The following is a 12225-nucleotide window of genomic DNA, read 5'->3' as shown; positions in this document are numbered from 1 at the left end:
AATTCCCCTGATAGCACATTACCAAACTCAAACCTGGGTCTGAGGTAACAAAGTACATCTCTACAATTCCAATTTTAAAAAGGATATAATCTGCCCTAGCTAGTTTGGCTCAGTGAATAGAGTGTCGGCCTGCGGAACAAAGGGACCCGGGTTCAATTCTGGTCAAGGGCACGTACCTTAGTTGGCTCCTCCCCGGCCCAGGCCCTAGTTGAGGCACATGCAGGAGGCAACCAATCCGATGTGTTTCTCTCGCACTGATATTTCTCTGTCCTTTTCCTCTCTCTTCCACTCTCTCTAAAAAAATCAATGGGAAAATATCCTTGGGTGAGGATTTTTAAAAAAAAGGATATAATCCGTTTCAATAAAAATTACTATTCATCATTAATATTGTTGGCTGTAGTGCCCAAATTCCTATACCTACTATCTTTGTAATATACCTTTTCTAGTTTTTCTCTCATACAATTCTGTTAACTCTTACATCAGACATTGGTCTCTGTAGAAGACTTAAGTTTACAACTGCAATCTATATAAACATTTTAAAATGTACCAATGAGAAAATTATGTAATTACAAAATCTTCACTTGTGCACTTGAATTCATAAGATGACATACTTCCCACCCAAAACCTCATTCTTCCAAAAATAAAATATAAAATACTCTATATACTTTAAAAAAGGATATGTAAAATATCATTAAAGGATCATATCTAATAAGTAAATAATGACACTAGCTTAAATTTAGCAAATGCTTACTCTATTTGCACTTTTCTAAAATGAAAAAATAAATCAACATTTATTTCAGTCATTTTTAATGGAAAACCTCCTTAAATATAATCATAACAAAATTAAATGTTTAAAATATTGCTTAATATAACTATTTTGTCTTCAACAATGAAAAAATTAAAGGGACAATTTGTTTCTACTGTGTTAAAAATCTAATCTTGTCAAGTGAATGTATAATTAAGCGTTATCAGAATAAACAAAAGATTATAAAAAGCTTACTCTTTGCTGATATATCATTACCTGCCTGAGATTACTTCAGGTGCTGCATAATTTGGAGATCCACAACTAGTTCGCAGAAATTCACCATCTGACATCATATTAGATAATCCTGAAAGTAAGAGTAATGTTTACCTGGTGCTAGATATTTCTAAAAGTAGAGAAAGGTGCATGAGGAAAATGTCAAGTCTTTAATGTTCATACATCATATTTTTCAAGTTATTATAAAAAGGAGTGGAAAGCATTTGTTAGACTAGAAGGAGACCGTTTCAGAGTGCTATTACACTATGACAAAAAAAGCTAAAACATATCACACGTGTGATTGGAATGAAATTCCTTTTGTAAATACTGATTCACTTCACAAATATGAGGTTATTCTAAAACTATATGAACTTTTCCAAACATAAAACTACCATAATATTGTTTACCCACGTCTACAGTTGAAAGAATAAAATAGAGACTATACTTTCAAAAGCCTTTTTAAAAAAATCTCTAGGTAGAAATCAGACAGGCTCCAGTTTAATAAAGATTATGTTCCAAAAATTTTTAATCTGGAAAGCTTTAAATTAAAAATAGAAAATATAATCAATTGAACCAAACATCTAGTTGAACTATAGTACTAAATGAATTCTGTGATTTAGAGAAGGAAGGGAAATAGTGAGACAAGTTTCCTGGTTTTTAGATTAAAGACAAGCTACTAACAAAATTTTTAAAACAAGCAGTGCTGACCTCTGGCACACTGCCATCTCTCTTTCTATAATCTCTTACTTCCTAATCCTTTTCCCAAAACATCCTGCACTTTAGCTTTTCCTTGCTCCTGACAAAAACTCCTCTTGTTTTGTCAAGTGGGAGATGTTACCGAGGCCCACGGGCACCGACCCCTTGATTCACAGGACTATAAAGCTCCAGAACTGCATGCAAACCTCCATGTGCCTCCGGGTAAGTGCATTCATCAAAGTGTCCCTATTTTCAAAGGAGCTGTGATTCCCCCCTACACACACACATACACACACATACACACACACGTACACATACACACACATACATACACACACATACACACATATACACACACATACACACACATACACACACATACACACACACACATAAAAATACTTCAGGTTCCTTAGGAAGAAATGCAGATTGAATGGGTTTATCTTGATCCTACCCCTCTAACATCTCTAAAAGTAGCTGCTGCACACAGACACCAGGGGGGTAGAGGGGGAGGGAATGGGGGGATAAGGACACATAGGTAATACCTTAATCAATAAAGAAAAAAAAATTTTAATAAAATAAATGATTAAAAAATTTAAAAGTATCTGCTGCATTTTTTACATTTATTTATTTATTTTTAGTTATTGAATTTATTGGGGTGACACTGGTTAATAAAATTATATAGGTTTTAGGTATACAATTCTATAAGTCATCGGTATATTGTATTGTGTGTTCACCACTCCAAGTCAAATAGCCTTCTTTCACTATTTCTCCCCACTTTACACTCTTCTGCCTCCCCCACTCCTCTTTCCTTCTGGTAATCACCATATTGTTGTCTGTGTCTATGAGAATGTGGGTTTTTTTCTGCATTTTTTAAAAGCATCTATAATAATAAAAGTGTAATATGCTAATTAGACCAGGCAGCCAAACGACCTTTCAGACATCATTCCAGACCGTCTCTGGACAAAGCCACAGAGGCAGGGGCAGAGGCAGAGGTGGTTAGGGGGCAATCAGGCAGGCAGGAGAGCAGTTAGGGGCAATCAGGCAGGCAGGCAGAGTGGTTAGGGGCAATCAGGCAGGCAGGAAAGCAGTTAGGGTGATCTGGCAGGCAGGTGAGTGGTTAGGGGTGGTCAGGCAGGCAGGCAGGCAAAGTGGTTAGGGGCGATAAGGCAGGCAGAGTGATTAGGGGCAATCAAGCAGGCAGGCAGGCAAGCAGTTAAGGGCAATCAGGCAGACAGGCAGAGTGGTTAGGGGCAATCAGGCAGGAGGTGAGTGGTTAGGGGTGATCAGGCAGGCAGGCAGGCAGGTGAGTGGTTAGGGGTGATCAGGCAGGCAGGCGAGCAGTTAAGGGGGATCAGGCAGGCAGGCGAGCGGTTAGGGGTGATCAGGCAGGCAGGCAGGCAAGCGGTTAGGAGCCAGCGGTCCCACATCCCCCAAGGGGTCCCAGATTGCGAGAGGGTGCAGGTCAGGTTAAGCCCCTGCCCCCTTGCACGAGTTTCGTGCACCGGGCCTCTAGTGTTTAAATAAACAGACCAAGCAAGCTACTGTGGAGGCTGTACAACTAATCCCTTTTCACAGCACAGGGCTTTACAACGTTGAAATTGAAAGCTCCTATTTCTTTAAGAATTGTTACCAACATTTCTGAACAACCCTGGAGTCACATACCAAAATCAGCTATCTTGGCATTCATGTGTGCATCCAACAGCACATTCTCTGGTTTCAGGTCTCGGTGCACAACCATATGCCTATGACAGTAATCCACCGCAGACAGGATCTGCTGAAAGAGCCGTCTGGCTTCCATCTCTTCAACCTATCAATGTTAAAGAAGCTGCACTAAAAATATTCGGGACATCTACATAGCAAGAGTTTCAGTTTCATACTCAGCCTAAATATAACTGAGGTAAGCTCATTAGGTTCTGCTAGAATATTCAACAAATCAGACAAAGAAACCAAAAACTTGCATTTATGCTCAACATGTCAATCAACAGGTTTTTCTTTGCTGCTAGGCAATAATATTTCATTTTCAAGTAATACTACTAAATGTGCACAAGTTCTGGGGAGTCAGCAAGTAAAACAATCTAAAACCGAACTTATGTGAAAGTGCTAAGGAAGAAAATTACTGACGCTTCAACATGACGTATGGAAGAGATTTTTCATTTTGAAAAGCATAGGCATCGTGTTGGCAATTAAATGGTACTTATTTCCTAAAACCAGTATTTCAAAAGGTGTACTTTTTAAGAAAGAAGATTATTTCTAATAGTCTCTATGTTTAGTTGAGCATTATTACAGAAGCAACCCAACTTTAAAAAATATCTTTGTGGTTTCCTATTTCCCACTATTTCCCTCTTTTCTAACTTAGGAATTTATTGTACTGCATAGTGTTACTCACCCGTCCATGTTTACAGATGTAGTCAAATAATTCACCACCAGACACATATTCCATTACCATAAAAAAATCTGTTGGAGTGCTGATGACCTGGTATCTTTTTGTAAATAAAAAAAAAAGTTAAATAAAAATATACTTTAACCAAAATCAACCTGTACATCTATTCTTGCTACAATTTTATATTCCAATGTTTTATAATATTTTAAGATGGCAACAGGTTTATAATGTTATCAAAATAATCAGAGAACTATAAACATAGAGCTTAACAAAATTCAACTAACTTTCAAGGCTTATGGACTTACCTCCAGTCCTCCCTTTCATGTTTACAAAATCTTTAAAATCCTTCAATCTGCAACAGCTGAGTTAAGCATTAATTTTTCCACTTAAACAAAAACGTGTTTACAGTCTATGGAGATCAGGTATCATAAGTAAAAAGTATTCTTGGAAAGGTTAAATGACACCACAGGAATAAAATCAACAAAATCCAGAAAATGGACAAGTGACCCTTTATTCAACATTAAAAGAGAAAGGGAAAGTTATAGATTAAAAATAACTCAAGAGACATATTGACCAATTACACTGTATACACTTCTTTTCATTCTGATTCAAACAAACCAACTTTAAAAGTCATTTATGAAACCATCAATAAAGTCTGAACACTAGCTGGATGGCTGATTTGTAGTTATTATAATAAACTGTATTTAAGTTATAAAAGTAAAAAAAGGCTTTATTTCCCAGAATAAAGAATTTGAAGGTTAAGAACATAATATTTGGGATTTGCTCAAAATAATTTAGGGTGGGAGAAGTGGGGAGAAGCAGATAAAACACTACACTGACAACTGTTGAAGCTGAATAAGAGATACATGAGGCTTTGACACTTTACGTTGTATACATTTAAAATTTTCCATAATAAAAATTTAAATAGCCGAGACCGGTTTGGCTCAGTGGATGGAGCGTCGGCCTGCGGACTGAGGGGTCCCGGGTTCGATTCCGGTCAGGGGCATGTGCCTGGGTTGAGGGCACGTCCCCAGTGGGGGATGTGCAGGAGGCGGCTGATCGATGTTTCTCTCCCATCGATGTTTCTGGCTCTCTATCTCTCTCTCCCTTCCTCTCTGTAAAAAAATCAATAAAATATATTAAAAAAAAAAAAAATTTAAATAGATGTAAGTATTTATGCATGAAATTTTATTATTTATTTATTTATTTATTGGCACTCATAGCTGAGCACATTTAAAAAGATAATAAAAACCTTAGCTCTATTTGACAAAATAAGATTTTTCCTGAAAACTACAACTCCCCCCCACCCCACGCACAATTTTACAAAAGTGAAAACAAGTAAAATATAACTGACGTTTTAACTGACGGTTACATTTAACACCAATAAAGAAATAACTGTTCTGCTTTTTAAAGAGGTTTGCTTTGTTTGTGAAGGATTATCTACAATCTGGTTAATCGTGAGCAACATCTAATTTACACTGAGTTACTATTTAAGGCCACTAAGTATAGATGTACAGTTTTTGCAAGGCTTAAAGGCACCCAGTGGAAAGCACAAGTAGGAGCTGAAAAGAGGCCCAGATGCCACCCTTTAAGCAGGATACCTTGACACGGGATATGGCAGAAGCAGGGGAACCTTCTGGTAATTAGTCCACCCAGATGGAGCACCTTTTATCAAAGTGGTTCTGGTTACTATTCCCTGTTAAGAGGAAGGGGCAATGGCCAGGAAGTTGATGATCTAACTGCATACTACACATTTTAAGAGAGGACACTCGGAAAAAGTAAAATATTAAAGCTATAGTATTAAAAATTACAGGTTTTCACAATAAATCTTTCATCTTTGGGATAAGAAATTACAAAGTACCCCACTTCATATAAAATAAACTAGTATGACTGTGCAATGATGTTGAGACTATTTCAAATGAGCTATGAAAAGGAAATTTTACCGAGAATTCTCAAAGCCATCCTATACCAGTAAAAGCCAACTTATGAGAGGCATCCTAGCAAGCACCAAACTCTAACTGAATAAAACAAATACAGCAGGAGCACCTGCTATGTCACTTTGCTGTAGGCTAATCTGATTTATTAACAGAATTCTCAATCACTGTTCTGCTCTGTACATCTTTGGGGCATAAAAGAAAAGAAGGCATACAACTCTAATAAATTTAACTGCTAATTCTTCCAAGTATATCACAAGATCTTTATTAGCTACTTTTGGATTTTACTACTTCATGAAACTTCTAACTCTACAGCAGCCACTATCCACACCAAAGGCCAATCTAGAGTAACAGAAACCACAGCTATCATTACTGAGCACTTACTGTGTGTGCCAGACTAATGGCCACACTTAATGTTTACTGAGTACCTACCATAGGTTGAATAAAATAAAGACTAAAAGAAGCAGACAGGCAAAAGCATCTCTACTAAATTAGAAAGTATTGATCTTTCGACCAGTTAAAATAAAGTTTCTCTAAGAACTATGGAGGAAAGAAAAACACGGACAAAAATTAATCCAACAAATTCTAGTTCACGGAAAAGTTTGAAGTTTCCTTTCAATCCTGTTTACTCCTCTGAATTTTCTCCAAGTGATTATTCCCCCCACCCCCAAATTGAGTTAATGGAGAAAGCATGGAATAAATATCCTTCATTCTTGGTATTTAGTTTTCAAACTTTCTTCCCAATTCTAGAGGCCCATTCTGTAACAAGGAAACTATTCTTGGCAGCTAGTTCAAAACTCCACAAAACAAACAAAACCAACAGGATCAGGTCTCTCTCCTTGTTTACATCACTAACATTATTAGAGGTTAAGTTAATAACTTGTTCTGTAGCAAGAATACATGAGAGTGCTTTTTTCTTTTTTAATTCAGATCCATAATTAAGAGGCGGTGTAGCTGAATGGATTAATAAGCTCAAGGCAGGAAGCCAGAAGCTTTAAACTTCAAATTCACCTCTGCCAACCCTGATAACATTCTATAACTCCTGCAACAAAACAAAATACCAAACAATTAAATAACTCTAAACCAGAATGAGACAGTCAAACCAATATTAAACACTTACAAATCATTACAGAAACTGAGGTAAGAAAACACTGGTAAATATGACAGCAAAAATAAATCCTAAGGACCACTGCAACTGCTTACTGACAAAATCTGATTTTATCAGCACAGAAACTAGGACTCATACCCTAAAGAGGGCAAAATTTCCTGGGGGTCTTTCAGGGTTGTTGGCATTCTAAGTCACATGGTCAAGAAACAAGACAAATACAGAGATTGCTTTCCCTTCTCCACCCTCACTCTGGCATGTGATACTTTTGGTCTGGCTTCCTAGCTCTTTCCTGTAATAGAAAGTAGCTACTCAGCAAGGAAGAACGAAGAGCTATCAGTAACTAGAATAAAGTCATTATTAACATGGAGTCAAAAGTACATATGAACTATTTCAGTTAGGTGAAAACTACTCAGAATCATGAAAGAGAACTGGAATCAGCTCATAGGTTGCCAACTCCTGCTTTGGGCCAGTGCACATTAAACACTAGGCATTATACCATTTAGTCCTCAAATAACACCATGAGGCATCCCATTTTTAAATTAAGGAAACAAACAGTGGGAGAGGTGAGTCACTGGGCTCACAGGTTGTATTTTAACTCTTAGGATAATCTTTAAAATCCTGTATATACATATTCTGGATCACCTAGAATATAGGTCCCGGAGGATAACCTTATAATCAAGTACTGCCATGCAATTTCAGGGGCCTCATTTCTTGTTTATATTTATGATCGAGTGAACTCCAAGTGAAGATCAAATGACACTGAAGTGGTTGGGAACTTAGTCAACACAAGTTACCCAATGGCACACCAAACCCAAGAAAAGCCTTCTCTGAACAGTCAGCAGCATGCTCATGCTGTTGAGATGCACTGAATGGCCCCCATCATTGAATATAGCTCGTGATAATAAAGACTAAATGCATGTTCCAAATCCCAGCAATAAAAGGGTCAGCCACTGATTTAGGATTTCACGAATGTTACTGGTTAGTTTCCTATTGTTTCCATACTTCAAACTTAGTGGCTGAAAATAACAAAAATGGATTTTCTTATAATTTTGTAGGTTAGAAGCCTGACATATGTCTCACTGGACTAAAATCAAGGTGTCAGGAGAGCTGCATGCATTGCCTTCTGAAGGCTCTAGGGAGAAATCCATTACTTTGTATTTTCCAACTTTTAGAGATCGCCTGCATTCCTTATCTCATGGCCCCTTTCCTCTATCTTCAAAGCCAAAAACAGCCAGTGAGTCCTTCTCACAGCTTATTCCTCTGACCTTATTTCCATCCTAAAATCTCTCTCACTCTTTTGATGCCCTCTCCTACTTTTTTTTAAAATATATTTTTATTGATTTCAGAGAGGAAGGGAGAGGGAGGGAGGGAGGGAGGGAGGGAGGGAGGGATGGAGGGGGGGAAGAGAGAGAGAGAGAGAGAGAGAGAGAGAGAGAGAGAGAGAGAGAGAGAGAGAGAGAGAGAGAGAGAAACATCAATGAGAGAGAATCACTGACCGGCTGCCTCCTGCACACTTCACATTGGGGATCGAGCCCACAACCTGGGCATGTGTCCTGACCAGGAATCAAACTGTGACCTCCTGGTTCATAGGTTAGCTCTCAGTCACTGAGCCACACTGGCCAGGCTCCCTCTTCTACTTTTAAGAACCACTGTGATTACATTGGGCCCATCTAGATAAGCCAGGAAAATCTCCCTATTTTAAGGTCAGCTGACTGGCAACCTTTTATCTATGGACAAGTTGCTGATACTCTTTAGATGTGCAATATCCTTATCTATAAAATGAAGATAGTAATACCTTCCTTATAGGCTTAACTTGAAGATGAAGTGAAATTATATACATAAAATGCTCAATATAAATTATTCTTACTCAATAAGTGTAATACTTATTTTATAAAACTCTAACCAAGCTTTGAGATGAAAAACAAAGACAATTTTCAGTGTTTAACATATCACATTTTCTCAGTAAATATGAAACTACAACTTCAGGTGATTTAAAGGAATATTTAATGTCTAAATTTTTTATGGGTCTAGTTGATTTTCAATTATTTATATTTCAACTTAATTAATTAGCTTATTTATTCATCTCTAATATATGATTATCTTTTAAGTTTGTAACGTGTCTTATCCCCCCAAAATTCACGTGCTTCTCTGAAGAGCTTACTATCAGTAATTAAAATAATATTGTTGTTTTGCAAATAATACACTATGGTAGATAACCTTTAACAGTTACTTTCTACCTTTTCCAAAAAGAAAATACCCAGATACATTCATGAAAATTAACTAGTAAAAATTACAAAATGAATCTAGGAATATCAAAGTCCTAAAAGAATTTCAAAATGAATACTAGAAATGAGTCAGCTTCCAAGGCTACACTCAAACCTTGAAAACAGTACCAATTTTGAAACAATAACTTCTAATTCTAAACCAAAAGTATGCAAAAAAAACAAAGCAAAAAATTAATGGAGCTTAAATAAATACTTGCTCAATATAAATATGAAAAGAAGTGTTTTATGAAAGATTAAAGACAACTATTTATAAATTCATAAATAGTATCTCAAGACAGTTTCTCTTTTGTTTTACTGGGTACAAAAATACTTACAGTTTAAAAAGTACTTACAGTTTGATAATATGAGGATGACGAAAGAGTTTTAGATTTTGAATTTCCCGCTTTATTTTTCCAACAACATCTAAACTGCGAATCTTCTGTCTATTTAGGATTTTAACTGCCACTTTATGACCTGTCAACTGATGTTCTCCAACTACAAATGAAGAAAAAAAACTGCTGATCATACAGTCAAACTTCCACTGCAACCCCAAGTTTTACTCATATATACCACTTTTACATCATGTATGGCATAGAACGGATGTTCTCCCTATTCACTTCCATCCCTTCTACTAGACATGCACTCCTTGAGGACAGAAACTGTACCTGAGTCTCAGCACCTAGCACAGAGATGTTCACCAAGTATCTATGGAAAGGATTACTGAATTCTACCTTCCTACATAAAAGTATAATCACATTTGGAACACCCTGGATAGAATAGAATTCACTATGTTTTGTTAATCACTTGTTTCTCCTCTTCTGGTTGCCAGCCATTGTATTATAGAAGAGTATGTGATTGCTATAAAATGAAATAACTAGCTTCATTACTGTTCCCTCAGAAAATTCACGTGTAGCCCCTTTTTTGGCCTTTTCCATAAAGCCTTTCCCTATTGGAAGAAATCCAACATCCCCCTCCCCCCTTATTTGATGGAAGCTCTACTTCTTTCAAATCCTCATGGTATGTTCATAAATATCATGTGCCCTTTATCATTTTTAGGCTATTATAAATATTTCTGGTCACACACAGCCGATATGCCAGAAACCAAGTAGTCGGGTAACATTCGCTCCTACATATTTCTTGGAGTCAAGTTTCAAATAATTATGACAAATATGTAAATAATGATATGTGACAATGACATTTATTGTTTATTATGTACTAAGTGTTATTTTAAGTGCCCTACTCACTCAATATACTATTATCCTCCATTAAAAGGGTGAGAAACCTGAAACAAAGAGAAGTTAAATAGATAACTTATCCAAGGTGACATAGTAAACACAGTGGTAGCAAACATGTGATCTCAAACTGACTTCAGTTCAGAGGCAGCATGTTTCACCATAACATAATAATGCCCCCATCAGAGCAATCCAAGTATGTAAGGGGTTAACCTAGGAAGGAGGTTAACCTTCTTGTCACACTGGAGATTATTTTGATGTGTACAACTTTTCAAGCAAAAAATTATTGTCTCAAAATCATTAATGAAGACTGAAAGTTATTTTACCTGCATATAAAACAAACAAATTGGGAAAAATCAAGTTCAAGCAACCTAACTTACTAGCATTACAAAATATGTTCCAGGACTCCAGGAAAACATTGTCAATTTCAGGGACTTTCTACTCTACTCAACTAAGATAACCTAAACTAGAGGCCCAGTGCATGGATTCGTGCACCAGTGGAGTCCCTCGGCCTGGCCTGTGGGGATAGGGCCAAAACCGGCTCTTCAACATCCCCTGAGGGGTCCCAGATTGTGAGAGAGCAGTACTTGGGTGATGCACCCCGGAATTGAGCTCCCTCCTCTCTAGTTCCAGGTGCATCACTTGAGAACCGCAGTTGCCAAGTCACTGCATCTCGGCAGCTCCTGTGTTGACCGTCTGCCCCCTGGTGGTCAGTGCATGTCATAGCTGCCGGTCGGAACATCTGCCCCCTGGTGTTCATTGCGCATCATAGCTACCGGTTGAATGGTCAGACGGTCACTTAGGCTTTGATATTCATAGATGGTTTGTTGTTGCCTGGGTTGTTTATTCTTAGCCTTTGGTAACTTTATAATACCCAAACATTTGTCTGGGTGGCTTAACAAGTATGTCTCTTTCCTCAAATCTTTGATAGCATCAGTAAAAGTACAGTGCTGCAATCTCCTCATCTGTACAACAGGGAAGAAGAGTTTAATTATTCCATTCCCATCTGATAATTAAAATTACTATCTATTGAGAATATATGTGGTCTTTCCACATCAAACAAGTAAGACCAAGGACTCTAACAATCAAATGTATAGGTGTTTTGTTTTTTAAGGTCATATGCTTAAACTGAAAAACAAGGAAACCAAAAAGTGAATGACTGCACTCAGAAAATAATAAAGACTTACTTTGTCAACAAATTTGATAAAGTTGCAGGACACAAAGTCAATATTCAAAAATCAGTTGCATTTCTAAATGCTAACAATAAACTATCAGAAGGAGAAATTAAGAAAAAATCCCATTCACCACTGCATCAAAAAAAAAAATACTTAGGAATAAATTTAACCAAGAAGGAGAAAGAGCTATACACTGAAAGCTATAAAATACTGGTAAAAAATGAAAACGACAAATAAATGGAAAGATGTTCCATGTCCATGGATTGAAAAATTAATATTGTGAAAATTTCCATACTATCCAAAGGAACCTGCAGATTTAATGCAATCCATTTTCACAGAAATAGAAAAAAAAACACCTGAAATTCGTATGGAACCACAAAAGTCCTGAATAGTCAAAGCAATATTGAGAAAGAAG

At 36.9% G+C, this 12225-nt stretch overlaps 1 protein-coding gene across 3 annotated transcripts in view; it reads right to left on the bottom strand.

The window, feature by feature from the left end:
• The window catches only part of PRKAA2 (protein kinase AMP-activated catalytic subunit alpha 2), a 50536-nt gene that overhangs the window by 15660 nt on the left and 22651 nt on the right, over window positions 1-12225 (bottom strand). For 2 of the 3 annotated variants that reach the window (XM_036351951.1, XM_036351953.1), the window contains exons 2-5: window positions 9757-9898; window positions 4104-4197; window positions 3380-3524; window positions 1022-1109 (exon numbers count right to left, since the gene is read on the bottom strand). In XM_036351951.1, the coding sequence (XP_036207844.1) occupies window positions 1022-1109; window positions 3380-3524; window positions 4104-4197; window positions 9757-9898 (469 nt within the window). Of the gene's footprint in view, window positions 1-1021; window positions 1110-3379; window positions 3525-4103; window positions 4198-4402; window positions 4606-9756; window positions 9899-12225 lie in introns of those variants that run through there. The other variant, XM_036351952.1, reaches the window with a different exon arrangement.

Source organism: Myotis myotis, unplaced genomic scaffold (assembly GCF_014108235.1).
Source record: "Myotis myotis isolate mMyoMyo1 unplaced genomic scaffold, mMyoMyo1.p scaffold_m19_p_2, whole genome shotgun sequence".
NCBI classification, from domain to species: Eukaryota; Metazoa; Chordata; class Mammalia; order Chiroptera; family Vespertilionidae; genus Myotis; species Myotis myotis.
The sequence above is the reverse complement of the archived record's forward strand: the minus strand, read 5'-3'. Positions and strand labels throughout refer to the sequence as shown.